Source organism: Wyeomyia smithii, chromosome 2, assembly GCF_029784165.1.
Source record: "Wyeomyia smithii strain HCP4-BCI-WySm-NY-G18 chromosome 2, ASM2978416v1, whole genome shotgun sequence".
NCBI lineage: Eukaryota > Metazoa > Arthropoda > Insecta > Diptera > Culicidae > Wyeomyia > Wyeomyia smithii.
The window spans coordinates 194,958,215-194,973,416 of record NC_073695.1 but is presented as its reverse complement, the minus strand read 5'-3'; the positions used below and the strand labels follow the sequence as shown (position 1 = coordinate 194,973,416).

Sequence of the window (15,202 nt, the reverse complement as noted above, 5' to 3'; positions counted from 1 at the left end):
TCTCGAATCGCGACTATTTGCCTGATTATGAAAAAAAATTGTTGAGCGACTTGTCGCATACTACGATGGATGTACGTCAATCGGTTGTAGAAACAGTGAAATTTTTTTCGCTGTTTCTACAACAAAATGACGTTGGTAACATAACTTCAGTTAAAAAGCCTTTTTGTACAAATCATACGTTCGGCATTGTTTTGTGATTATACTAATGCATTATGTACAGATCAGATTGTTGAAATTCGTCCTAACAGTTATTATACAAACGTTTTTGGAAAAAGCTTCGTACTGAAAATGTTACTCGCTGTCGCATACGTCAGTCTGCGAGATTACGGCAGAATTGGTCTTAAGGCTTCTGGAAGTTTTTTGTCGCGCTTCTCAGGCCTTTGGATAAAAATCACTCTCGTGTTTACTCCAATTACTTACTTTACTTTACATTTACTTTTAAGGCGACAGACCGGTTATCGATCCAGTGCCGAATCCAGAATACGTCGCCATGTCCCTCGGTCTTGGGCTGCTATCCTCCAATCGCCCCTAACACCTATTTCGTGTGCATCCTCGTCGACAGCACACATCCAACGAGTGCGGGGTCTACCCCAAAGTCGACGACCTCTTTCAGGATTCCTGCTAAATATAGCCTTCGCTTGACGCTCATCCGGCATTCTCGCTACATGCCCAGCCCACTGAAGCCTGCCGTGTTTTATCCACTTGACTATATCCGCCGATTTGTATGCCTGGTACACTTCATGGTTCATGCGTCTGCGCCAAACACCATTTTCTAGTTTGCCGCCAAGGATTGAACGCAAAATCCTACGCTCAAAAACACCAAGAGCTCGCCGATCAGCCTCTTTCAGCGTCCATGATTCATGGCCGTAGAAAGAGGCTACAGGAAGGATTAGTGTTTTATAGAGTGCAAGTTTAGTACGGATTTGCAGACTGCGGGACCGTAATCCGTAAAAGGCCCTGTTTGCGATTGCTATCTGCCTCTTAATCTCACGGCTAACCTCGTTGTCACATGTCACTAATGTTCCCAGGTAAATAAATTCGTCGACTACTTCAAATGTTTCCCCATCTAGCACCACCACAGCACCAACCTCCGACGGACTACCACGCACCACGCCACCATGTATTTCGTTTTGGCAGAGTTTATGACAAGCCCTAAACTCGCAGTTTCCCTCCTGAGAGGTCCGAAGGCTCTTCCACAGCTCTACGATTGATACCAATGATATCGATATCGTCCGAAAAACCGAGAAGCATTAGGGACTTCGTAATGATGGTGCCGCTTCTCTGCACACCACCCCTTCGTATAGCACCTTCCAATGCGATGTTGAACAATAAGTTCGACAGCCCGTCACCCTGCTTTAAACCATCTTTCGTGACGTACGAAAGAATCCGATATCTCACCGGCTATCCTGACGCTTGATGTAGAACCTTCAAGGGTGGTACGTATCAGCTTAATCAGCTTTGTTGGGAAGCCATGTTCAATCATAATCTGCCATAACTCATTTCTCTTGACTGAATCGTACGCTGCCCTGAAGTCTATGAACAGATGATGCGTCTGCAAGTTGTATTCTCGAAATTTATCGAGGATTTGTCGCAAGGTAAACATTTGGTCCGTCGTGGAGCGTCCTCCTCGAAAACCGCATTGGTACTCGCCAACAAAGTTCTCCTGCAACGGCCTCAGTCTGTGGAACAGGATGCGGGAGAGAATTTTGTACACGGTATTGGGAAGAGTTATGCCCCGATAATTGCTACAGTCCAGGCGATGACCTTTTTTGTAATTCGGGCATATGAGACCCTCCAACCAGTCCGAGGGCAATTTTTCATCAGACCACACTCTCAGCATGATCCGATGGATGGCACGATACAGCTGTTCGCTCCCGACTTTGAAGAGTTGAATGCCGTCCTTCCCGGCTGCCTTGCAGTTTCTCAGCACTTTCACTGCTTTCTTCACCTCGTCCATGGATGGTGGGTCCACAGCTTGACCATCATTCTCAATAGTCATCCTGCTCCTTTCGACTCCACTGTTTCCCTCACCGTTCAACAGCACACTGAAGTGTTCCTTCCAACGCCTGGCTACCTCGGTTTTATCGGTTATCAGGTTCCCCTCCCTATCGTTGCACATGACAGGGGCTGACACGTTTCGATTCCTGATTCCGTTGACCTTCTTGTAGAAGCTCCTCGCATCGTGCCTGGAGAAGCAACCTTCCGCCTCCGCAAGAATACGCTCCTAGTGCTGTCGTTTCTTCCGGTGATGGAGTCTCTTTTCAGCGGCTCTAGCATCTCGAAATCTACCCACGCTCTAACGAGTCACAGCCGTGGCCAACATGTGACCCCTGACACGGTTCTTCTCCTCCGTCACTCGCTGACACTCAGCGTCAAACCACTCGTTGGACGTGGCTGTCGCAGATGTACCCAACACTTCTCCCGCTGCGGTGCTGATTGCACTGTTAATATGCCTCCACTGTTCATTCCACCTTCAACTTGATCATCGATCCGCTCATCAACTTTCTGCGAGTACTCTGCAGCCACTCCTTCAGTTGATAGCCGCTGGATGTTCAACTGCATCCTCCTCGTTGCCTTGGATTTCAACACGTTGGACAGACGGGCGCGGATTTTGGCTACTACGAGATAGTGATCCGAGTCAACGTTCGGTCCTCTGAACGACCTCACGTCTGTAACGTCTGACAAATGCCGTCCATCAATCAGAACGTGGTCAATTTGAGAGCAAAGCTCTCCATTCGGGTGCATCCAGGTGTGCTTACGTATGTTTCGGCGTACAAAATAAGTGCTACAGATAGTCATCCCCCTAGCTGCAGCGAAATTAACAAGCCTCAGGCCATTGTCGTTCGTAGTAGAGTGGAAGCTTTCCCTACCAGTTACGGGGCGGAAGAAGTCTTCCTACCCGACCTGTGCATTTGCATCTCCGATGACAATCTTTATGTCGTTTCGTGGGCATTCATTGTATGTCTTTTCCAGGAGCTCATGGAACTTCTCCTTTTCGTCATCGGGTTTCTCGTTGGTCAGCGCGTACACACTTATTAGGCTGTAGTTGAAGAATTTGCCCTTAATTCTCAACACGCATATACGGTCACTGATCGGCCTACATCTAATGACACGCTTCCTCTGTTTTCCAATTAGCACGAAACCGACTCCTCTTTCTGCTTTCACGCCCCCGCTATAGTAGAAGTGTCCGCAATAGGATCTACCTCCCGAAATTCGCGTTCTCCCGATTTCGGCCACCGCACCTCTAGGATAGCTGCAACCTCCACATTCACCTTTCGCAGCTCTCTAGCCAGGATACTTGCGCGTGCCGGCTCGAGTAGAGTCCTTACATTCCAAGTACCGAGTTTCCAATAATCGTTGTCCTTTTTCGTTCGCCTAGGTCCATGCCGATTATTCCGTTCCGTATTTATGTCTGGATTGTTCGTAGTATTTAATATTCGGCATGCTGCCTTACTAGGGCTGCGATACCTAGTCTCGCGACGGGGCTGCCGTCTTTGATATAGCTGGCGAGACACCGCGTTTCATGACTCAGTCGCCCGCTCCAGATCAGACGCTGTTGTACGCCGCCCCTAACATGGGGAAACAGCCGCGAACGTTCCCCCTTCCCAGTCAGCATACGACCAAAGTTCCCACCGGAGGTTGGTTACCCGATCTCCGCTAAGGTTACTCGTATTCCGGTTGGCACAACGCGGAGGTTGGGATAGGAGTTGCTGGACAGAGGTGAATGACCACAACAGGATCTCAAGTGACACGTGTCCAACCATTCGCCAACCTGTTTCTCCAATTAGTGAATATATATAATCGAGTGTTAGACTGGACTTGAATATATCTGTTATAAATGGAATTACATATTACCTTTTTGCACCGTTGAAGCATTATTTATCCAGTCCCGGAGAAGCTCAAAGGAGTTAATTACCCATTCCACATGCGATTCAGTCAAGATATCGCAGGCTATATGATGCGCATTTGTGCCAGCGATAGTCGTACCAGCATGTAACATATACGAATCCCAAACTTCTTCTTCTTAAAAAAATCGTGATCTAGGGGAATTAAGCGTTTCAAAGGAATCCATAGTGAGAGTACCGTTCTCCTTCTTTATCCTGCCTGGAGGTTGGGTTTTGTGTACTCTTGCATTTGTTGGGGTGCTTTTAATTTGTTCACAAATCGATCTCCACCCCCTCCAGCGTGATTATGCTTGAATTTTTTATTGTATTTTGTAAAGGACTCTCTAAACATCCCAATTTGTGGTCAACTTGGCTCTGTTGAACAGCCTTCTACTTAACTTCCCTAATTTTTCTAGATTTTTGCTCCACCGCGTATTATAACCTCCTTGTACTTACTTTTAATAAACGCAATCTATTTTTATTAAAAAAATGTTTTTCTATTTAACTCCATAACAGTCGCCACCTCTCCGGGTCTCACCCAAAGTCTCCGGTTTAGGAGGTGATCTCCGGGTCTCCAAGTGAACGTAAATATTTTCTGGGTCTGGGAGGTACCGTGAAATGGGGTCAAATTGATCAGTGGAGTGAAATTGATCACCTGAAAATCATCGGTGTTTGTAGTAGAGCTGTGGAGGAGCTCACGGCTCTCAGAAGAAAAGCTGTGAGAATTGGACACACCATGAAAACTATCAAAACAAAGTACATGGTGGCTGGCAGAGCGTGGTAGTCCTACGGGTGTTGATGCTGCGGTAGTGATGGATGGAGATACTTTCGAAGTGGTTGATGAGATTGCCTATTTTGGTACACTCATAACGTGTAATATCTAAGTGAGCCGCGAGAGGAAAAAAACGGATTGCGGCAGCGAATTGCCACTGCACCGTAATACATTACAATACAAAATAAAAGCGAAATGGAAGAGCAATTTTCCGTAAAAAATAAACTAAATAAAATTACCCCTGGGCCCTATCAGAAATCCCGTGATTATAAATTTTAAATTATGCTGACATGAGCGTAGATGTTCTACGTTGAACCCATCAATAATTAATCATACCCATTTGACACGAATGGTACTGATATGTAAAACAAGGCACTCATAAAGCGCTGTGCAATCATCGTGAAGTTATACCGAATCATGACCTCACCCAGTAAGTTGCGCGTCTTGGCGCGAGAATTCTGCTCCGAAAATTTTGTGTTTGCCGTTCGTTACTTAGCTGATCGACGGTTGACTCGAATTGAGAAGTAAGTTTTTTACTATATTTAAGCAAGCAATAAACACAAACGTTCGATTGCAGACTATGGTGGACAGTATGGGTATTAGCAACTCTCGTAACAAGTTGCTACTATGCCGCGTCTTCGATTAAAGCAGCAAACGACAACCCAATGGTTACAGTGTACGCCTCCCGATTCCTGCCCGTTTCAACAGTTCCTTTTCCGGCTATCACCATTTGCCCGTTGTCCAAAACTCACACGAAACTTTTTAATTTGACGCGAGTCTTGGAGCAAGTTAAGGATAACAAAACTCTGGATCACGACAGGTAACATAATCAATGTATTATTTGTAAGTTGGTCAACTTAAAATACTTTTTTGTGAAGCGAACTCAAACTTCGAACTTTGGCACACGTCTGTCCCATGTCAGCGCTTTGGAAACAGTTCGAAAAATCCAAGCACGAAAAACCTTTCGAAACTTTAAAACAACTAACAAACTTGTTCCATAATATGGCCTCTTTATGTAGGTGGAAATCAAGATTTGTTCCATGCTACAGATTGCTGGGAGAATCCTTAGTAGCCGACGGACTTTGTTACGTATTCAATTCATTGGCAGCAAACGAAACCTATCGAACTGACCAAATTGCTCCAGATTTCCTGAACCTTCGCAATTCGGCAACTACATCCGCCTGGACGCGGGAAAAGGGCTACAGACGAACAGCAGGACTCAAAGCATATCCTTATCGTCCGCTTAGCTCCGGGATGGACTCCGGAGTTATGATATTGCTTTCGCTTAACAAAATAGACCAAGATTTCGCGTGCAGAGTAGTACAGGTAATCGAAGAGAGTTGATCGAATCATTGGATATGTTTATTTTCAGGGACCTTACACGGGGTACAAAATTTCCATCCACGCTCCAGATGAGTTTCCAATGTCGGAGGACAAATTTTTGCTTATGAATCCAAGGCACGCGCTTACCTTGAATTTAAAACCGAAAGTTTTATGGACATCACGTAGCTTGCGATATCTCCCACCAGAAAAACGCAAATGTTTCTTCAACGAGGAACGTTCGCTGAGATACTTTCGAAATTACAACCGATACAATTGCGCGGCCGAATGCATTTCTAACTACACTTTTGAAAAATGTGGTTGCGTACGATTCACGATGCCTCGTTCGGCCGATATGAAGATTTGCGACGCCAGCCAGATTGAATGCTATCGGAATGCTAGCACGACGTTAAACGATGAGATCAAACGGCACGAGATAAAACACGGCGAACAAAATGGCTGTCGTTGCTATCAAGCGTGCAATGAATTTAAATATGCCGTGGAAATCTCTCAATTTCCATTCTTTTTCGAGAATTATTCACGAGCTGCCGGGTTTTCCACGGAGGACTACTCAACGTAGGTTTTAGTTATGATGAATTGTGTAATGGAAGTAAGAACCTTCTCCTACCTTTTTTTAGAATTGATCCAACCGTTATGTTCGTCTCTTTCAAATTGCGTCACTATCTGCCGTTGTGGAGACGCAAGTTTTTTGGCACAACCGACGCGATCGCCAAATTTGGAGGACTATTCGCACTTCTAATGGGATCCAGTGTGATGAGTTTGGGAGAAATTTTGTACTATTGCTGGGTGCGACCACTGCGACGAGAGCGAACTGCCAAGCAGAAGAAACGGGAACAATCAGTTCGCCTGGTCCTACCATGGATTCCCCCGAACAAACACGTATTTGTTGCTCGACGTTGGGTATAGGGGTGCTGAAGTTCAGTCTTAATTTTAAAGCATTTTGATCAATTGCTGTGTCCTTTCTGTTGAAGAATTTTGCAGTAGAATTTACGTGTGACAAAAAAAAACAAATCGGCTCTGTTTGAAGATGAGCAAGGATTCTAAGATAGTGTTGATGTGCACAGTTTCAAAACCAAAATAAAACAACAAAAAAATAATTTTAATATTTTATAATAACTATATAATTGCAACAAATAAAAATTATTTTAATGTTTTTTTATTTATTTGAAACCTGTTTAGATCATCAAATTCTTCTCATGGTTTCATTCAACGACAGAGACCCATACTGACCAAGCGTCCCTGTCGGTAAAATCATAATCTATTTACTCATTTGCGGTGACAGTAATCCTGTTCTTTTAGCACCTTCACGCATGATTGATTGCATCCCTTTGTTTGTTACCTGTTTTTTATTTCTCTTCATTATCAATACGACTGTTTTCGGTTGCACAGCAAATCACACTGATCAGTTAAATCTGGGCGGCTGTCAACCGAAGTCAACCGCCAGAATCTTCACGCATCGAACGGTAGCAGCTGGAACCGGCCACCATTGAGACATTATCAGCTGACAGTTGTCAATCTGTGTGCCCAGCCGCAACCCCACACGGACGTCCACTGTGACGGGATTAGCGATTGGCGGTCACTGGTCGCCGCTTTTGCCATTAGGTTGGGTTAAAAAGATAAATAAGGATTTTAAATGTAATGTTTATTTTGAACAAACGGTACAGTTCAGCAAAGCAGACGGTGGCATTCAGGGGGCGAGTTGTTTATGAATATCTGTAAATAAACAAGAATCAGATCCAATGGCAAGGTCGCCCTGCATTTCGCCTTGTTGTAGCGAGATGCATTCCTTGGCCGGGAAAAGCGGTTTAGAATAGAAAGGAAGTTAAGTCTCTTTTGGTTAGACATGTCAATCTAGTAACGTGAATGTTGCAAAGGGCAACAATGTGTTGTCTAAATTAATGTTTCGGTTACGCAGTAACTGTATTAGGATATTTAGACAATTCAACATTCTCTCGTTTGCTGTCGACAGTATGATCTATAATTGCCGAAAGCATGCTATTTTGTGTACTAGATACTGAATCAATTTCGCCAGCTCTTGAACGTGATCGGATATCACTTTCAGCGTTTGTCGATCGCCCTGGGAGTATACGTAGGTACGTGGCATGCTGGGGCTGCAGCATTCCACAGTAAATTAGTTGATTTATTTTTAACCTACTGCCCTCAGAAATCCGCATTATTTGCACCTCTTCATTTTCGCACATTTATTCACAACTGGAGCGGAATTCGTTAAATGGTTTGCTCTGATTTGGCATGTGGCGGATACAGGTCAATCGGATTTCTCAGTTCAGGGGTGTTGGGACTGAGGGGGTAATAAAATTTTTCTTGTTATGTTCGTTTTTCACGCAACAAACATAATCTAAAACTTGCAATTGAACATACAAATAAATGTAATTCGAAAGACGCAGACATATTTTTGTGAACTGGATTAATTAGCTAGCAAACATCATCCATTAAATTCAGTTGCAGCAGCCTGACAGAACAGTAAATAAGCACTATCGTAGTGTGAATAGCATCAGTTCGCGTCTTTCTGCTCACTCGTACAGATGTGTGCGGTTTTCATAACGAATTTTTTTTGTAGCGAATAGTTGATTAGGAGGAAAGCGAGGAAACCGATTTTATATCCCGAATGTAGGGTATGTGATAGCTTCGTCATGTGGTATTTTTGAGGGTCGGGTTCAGTTCGCCTACTTCTTAGTTTAAACGCATGAATGGATTACTTCAGCTAGCTATCCGGCAAACTTTGTCCCGCTCATTTATACTTTCTTCATCTAATTAACTCTGGCCATTAACGACAGTTTCACCTGTTTTTTACCAAATTTTTGTGACTTCAGGTGTGTTTTTGCGGTATCATAGCGTTTTCTCTTTTAGGACAGACGAAGCCTATACGAAAGACGTCACTACTCGAACTAAATGTCCGGTTGACCAAACCCCTAAAGACTTCGCGTCGATACATTCCATGAGGTCGTATTATTTACAGATAAATCAACAACGCCAATAGTTTTCGGTATAAACAGGATTACGCGGAGATGTCCGATTAAGTCCAGTATCTTTGCGTATGCTTATTATTACGGTGTTACTTCAGCAAACTGAAAAAGTTCAGAACACGTTATGAATTACGTGGTGGATGTAAAGAACTTGTAGGCGCGACATTTGGTCTAAAGAACCCGACACTCGAAATCAGTGAATCGTTTACCAAAACGAACCCTGCTGTATACCCTGCCCTTTCTCCAACATCCCAGTGATTTCACGTGGAAGTGCAGAGGTGTTCTCGGCTTCCAATAACGCAAGTATCACGTCAACATATGCCCAGACTCCTTCTTTGACCTGCATTTGGGTGCGGCCGGCGCTGGTATTGCCTAACATGAAGATTAAGATCTCCAGTTTACACATTGAGGATGCATGTTGGTCCTTAGCATCATCTGTTGGTTCTCTGTGTAATCACAGCTGATCTGGCAATAACGGAGTAGCAACCGCGGTCGGTCAATTATGCTCATGCTCATGCTCATGCTAAACGCATGAATGGATTACTTCATTTAACATTCTTTGTTTATATATTTTTTTAACAAAAATGCATCTAAACTTATTAGTGACTGAACCATATGCGCAAAACAGTTTCCACCAGTGAACCTCAGCCTTCCCGCTACCAAACCTCTTCCTTCTCGCGGTACCAGTAACTACTAGAAAAATCGGGTAACCAACCCCTGTGGAACTACTGATCGCATGCTGACAGGGGGAGGGGGCCACTCAGTAACCGTCATGGTGATTTGTGCTGGTATTAGTTAAGTACTTTAGAAGGCTGCTATCGTTAAAGCAGTGCAACCAACAACAAACAATAATGATTTTAGTCATGAATGAATTGATGAAAATATTAACTGATTGTTGAATCCGATAATTTGAAAACATCATCGAATCACCACCACCAGCGCAACGTCAGTAAAGCATGTTGCAACAAGGCTCGCTATTGGCTGTTTCGTTCGCTGACAGTGATTAGGAATGCACTAGCCTTTAACGCTCCGGCTAGCGGGAGTAAACAGCAGTTTTTGGAGCGCCCCAAAACAGATCGTTAGCCCGAAGCAGAGGGTTACCGAAACATCACAATTTTGTGTGTATGATACATATTCTGATTCCGATTTCTGTCCATTTATTTATTGTACAACTGATGCGTTTTGCATTTCACACATTTTTTGTGTAAAATCAGAGCAATCATTGTGCGTTTTGAAAGGACACATTGAATGATTAAAGTTTGAACTTTTGCGTGTAGAATCGCTCGCTATTCCTTGTAGATGTCGGAGTACGACTTCCAAATCGAGCACCGAAATGGAACGAAAATGCAGCACGTGGAAACGCTAAGTCGATCACCGGCCGAAGAACCAAACGGGGTAAAAATAATAGCAGAAAACATGATGGTGTTAGAGATTTTTAATTTCGATATTCTTGTGAAAACTGTCATGAGATCTGCTGTGTGATGGGGACAAACAGATTCCCGACAACTATGTATTCGATAACCTTCGGTTGTATTGTAAAGTGAACGGTCAAAAGTGTTGGGTGGTGCCGAATGCGGTTCGATGGGAAATGGTCAGAAGCTACCACGACGAAAATTCGGGGTAGAAAAAGTTTTGGCGACGTTGGGGGAAATGTGTTGGATCCCCAAAATGCAGGAATATGTAAGTGCCTACATTGCTGCGTGCATACTTCAAAGTGAAGCAGGGGAGACCGGAGGGTTTTCTTAATCCAATCCCGAAGGTATCGATACCGTTTCACACTAACCATCCCCGGTCTTCTAACGTGAACGAACATATCCTGGCTATTATCTGCGGATTTTCAAAGTTCTATGACGTTAGACGAGGCGGATAAACGGTGGGACGAGAAGGTGAAATTTGTACAGAATACCATTGATACAGCCCCAAATTCTACGACCCATTACACTGGTGTTTTCATACAAACCAGAAGACGTCGTGCAGAACGATATCATCTCTGGCATTGCGACCGCGAACCAGGTACGGATTTCTCTGTAGATCTACGGATTCTCGGCGAGAACGTATCAGACGATTCATTACAGGAGCTTCGTGATCGGGTGGTGAGAGCTGTAGGGAACAAGGATAATACAAAGAGAAAGAGAGAAAGAGAAAAAATACAAATGAGAGAGCGTAGGAAAAGCAACACAATAAGAGTCAGTCGTATGATTAGCTTTGAAAGAGAAAGACGCTTTAGTGAAGTTGCAGAGAATGTTAATCTAAATGTAAAAGAGGATGGCCACTCGAGAAAACCAGTCGAAGCAGCAAAAATATTACCACGAGCGTCGTCGACCAGCCGCTAGCCACAAAATGGGTTGGTGTTGGTAGTGAAAGACCAATACGTCCCACATTTGAGCTGCGTGAAAAAGAGCCGTTTGTACGGGTCGAGGCTGTGGTACCGGGTTTTAGTGGTCGTCCTTTTGCGACTGTATGCTCGTTGGACTACATGAAGAAATGGTGTGAGGCAGTTGATTTGGAGGAAATAGCGTTTTAAGGCGATGATCGCATGAGCAACAAATACCGAATAGGAGCATTTGTGTTGAAGTGAATTTGAGCAATAGCCACGGAAGGTACTTTCATTGCCCTTCAGTGCTTATACAAAACGAAAACCCACAGTGTTCTAATTAAAACAGCCCTTCAGAAGCGTCGGCAAACACAGGCCCGAGTGTTCCAGACTTCGTGAGCCCTCGGGAGCCCGCTTGCTAACACGTGTTTTCTCAAACACTTCATTAATACAAAACTACATATGAAAAAAATATTGCAGGTGGTTGTATGCGATCAATACCGTCAAGCAATCCATTATTATATCATAGTCGATCCCATAGTGGCGACCAATGCTTGTGTGTTCCCCAAAACTGCAAGCCCTCGGTTGCCTCATGTGCCGAAATTAAAAACCCTCGGCTCGTGTGTTAACGAATGGCTCTCCAGTGTTTTGTCTTTAGATAGCAACGGAGGGTAACATGAATAGCCCTGCGTGGTGTGTTTGTTAGCAGATGGGCCACACGCGCTTTAATGTGCTGTGTTTTCCCCATGCCTGCATCGAACCGAGTGGACTGAGGGCAACAGCTAGGAGACTTTTCTGATTGAAGTGATTACTCCAGTGGCTTTTTATAGACTTTTCACTAGTAATTATTGCTCCATCGAAAGAACGTATTCGAGTCTTGCGCCATTTTTATTTTACGCAAGTTTAACGCATAATACCAGATAAATTCTGAAATCTGAATTTATGGTGACATCCGTAGTCTAACGTCAATGATGCTTTTCTCTTTTGTTTTTATTTTACTTTTTTTTGTTTTTATTACTATTATTATTATTATTTTTTATTTGAGATATACTCTTTGGTTGACAACTCTCGTATTGAGTTTGTCTATTAACAATAAAACGATAAAAAAAAGGTTAAAACGATATCTATAATAACTTTAGAATTTGATCGCGCATGTAAATTTTTATTTACCGTAAAAAGTTTCTAATATATTTTCCGGATTTTTGCCTTGACTCGTAGGCTAAACATATTTTGTTTTACTACTGTACAATTTACATCACTGCGCCTCACTTCTATAACACAAGGGTATCAAGTTGATTCAGTCTACACCGACTTGAAAGCGGCCGTCGACAGAGTTAGGCACCGCATTCTGCTTACTAAGTTGGATCGTCTTGGTCCTTTGTCCGCTGGTTTGAATCGTAGCAATTATCTGTTAAACTAGGTTTCGTATAATCAGAAGAATTTGATAACTGATCAGGTGCTCCACAAGGTAGCAATTAGGGGCCACTACTATACACTATAACTTGAAAATTTACTTGCTAATGAAACTGTCTATCAAATTCAACAGAATAAAATTAACGGAATTCACGACTGGGGTCAACACAACATGATCATATTGTCATGCAATCTCATACATATTTTGGAGTTCCCCATTTGACACATGCAGTAACGCTGGCGCTGATGTCGAAATACATGACGCAGCGCGAACACGACAGCAGATGGTACTAGTGTTACTAACGTAAAGTACTGGAATAATCCAAACGATGATTTTATTGATCATTTGCTCGACGTGTAATGTCTGTTAGTCTGTGCTCATACGATCCATTCTAGAAACAGCTGCTGTCGTGTGGGGCTCTTTTCGTAGCACCTGTATTATGAGAATTGGGCCTGCTTTCAGACTGCTCCCTTGAAGAAAACCTCAGATGCGCTGCCGCCATACGAGGTCCACTGCAGACTCCTAGGAATAGACACTCTTGAAAAGCTGATTTGTGCTTGAAAAACCCTGCTAGGCGAAATTGACGCACCGTGGATTCCAAATAGACTCCACGTTTAAGACTTAAACAACACAAGGCGAACTACTTTCAACAAACCCATTCGAACTATGTGTATTTTATTTAATGAATGTAAATCAAATTAAAATAATTAGCTCCAAATAAATTCAGCTTTTTAACTGGTACTAACGGATAAAAATATATGGTTAATATCAATAAACCTTTCACGGTAAGTCAGGTTCCGGCTCGCATGGCCTACAATCCATTACTGAACTTTATGATATAGCTATTTGTGTGTTGCTGAAATGTTCCGTCGCAACAGAAGAAAGACTTAAATCGCCTTTATTGAGCCATATAATTCCCTAGCTTCAGTAAATGTAAGAAAACAGGAACACGGTGGATAGAGATATCATAAAGATTTACTTTTACGTCTCACACCTACTTAACCTTGTATCACAGACTAACAGACATAACACTCCGAACAAATGTTCAATAAAATCATCGTCCGGATGATTCTAGTACTTTACGTTAGTAACACTAACACCATCTGCTGCCGTGTTCGCGCTGCGTCATGTATTTCGACATCAGCGCTAGCGTTACTGACAGCGCCCCAGACGGCGTTTTCGCGCGATGACTGTTATTCGATTGGAAATTCGAAATGATCGTTTTTCTGTGGCGATGGAGCTAGGTTCCAGTGTTACGTCTGTTAGTCTGTGCTTGTATCATGCGTGTCGACTCAGATTTCAATCAACAGTATGCGCTTACTGCCGTACACTATTGCGAGCAGAATTAAGATAGGAATCAAAGAAAGAAGAAGTGACAGTGACAGAGACAGTGGTGATTCGCCGAACTGCGCAGAGGAGCAGCACTTCATGGCAACATACCGCCGACAGCAACATCAAATTAACATACCGCGATGCTGTACGATTGTAACCATGTTCATTCGTAATCACTCAGCGAGTGATTTATCACTGTCCCGGCGCAGGTATCGGAAATGAAGCTTTGTTTTTCGCAGTATGGAGAGTAATAAAAACAGCCGAATTCCATTGAGTTTAATTAATTTAACTTTTTAGGTTTTGAAGGCTAGTTTTTAGTCCATTCACGCTTCCGTCGCCATCGGCACATTTTTCTGTTCTCAGTGCTTATTCAATTTTGATGCAAATTATTTTTAAAGCGCCCCTCAAATGCTACTGTAGGAATGTAATATCATGTTTTTCATCTTAACGATAAAATTTAAACTATCTTCAAATAAATCTTCGAATAACTTAAAAACGAACAGATAAAATTCCATAGCCACTTCAGGTAATGCTTGTTTTTACGTAATATTTAATCAGAAAAATTAAGAAAACTTTTCTTAAAATTTTGTAGAAAATTGCAGAATCCTTATTTCATTTTTATTAAACTGCTCCAAACTGAAAGAAAATTAAGTCATTTTTATTCAATATAGGTAGCAATACATTTATGCTTTGTAACAAGACCTTTTTAAATAAAAAAAAAACATTCTTTTTGAAGCTGCTCGAAAATATTAATAAAATCGAACACCTTCTAAGATTATATTATTAATGTTACCCATTGATAGATTGTTAAAATTCTCCTGTTATATCTTTTCTTTCAAGCCGGGGCTCAAGTGTTTTTATTTTCGTTCTAAATAACAACAATTACATGCAAAAAGCATCTGTTTTTAAAGGTATATTTTATTCGCAGTTGAGAGCACGTAAGTAATCCGGTACGGGAATGAATTTTCTCAACGGCAATCCCGCCACCAGAGCTTTGTTGTCCGTAGGTGGGATAACCATCGTATTAAAGGCCTTTTGCACTGGCCCGCTTCGCATTGGCTATCACTTCATCACTCTTTGCTTAACCAGCATTATTACAAGGGTTAGGCATACTTTGGTATCTTGTTTGTAACCGTAAACGTTGTTGTTCTTAAAGAGTAA

The 15,202-nt window shown here is 42.7% G+C and overlaps 1 protein-coding gene across 1 annotated transcript; it reads left to right on the top strand.

Annotated features, from left to right (window-relative positions):
* Positions 1–4,761: 4,761 nt before the first annotated feature.
* On the top strand, positions 4,762–6,989 carry LOC129723085 (pickpocket protein 28-like). The gene is made up of 5 exons (XM_055677048.1): positions 4,762–5,180; positions 5,234–5,476; positions 5,535–5,973; positions 6,029–6,552; positions 6,615–6,989. Exons 1-5 carry the CDS (start codon positions 5,074–5,076, stop codon positions 6,901–6,903), a joined length of 1,602 nt encoding a protein of 533 aa, XP_055533023.1. The 5' UTR covers positions 4,762–5,073; the 3' UTR covers positions 6,904–6,989.
* The last annotated feature ends 8,213 nt before the right edge of the window (positions 6,990–15,202 follow it).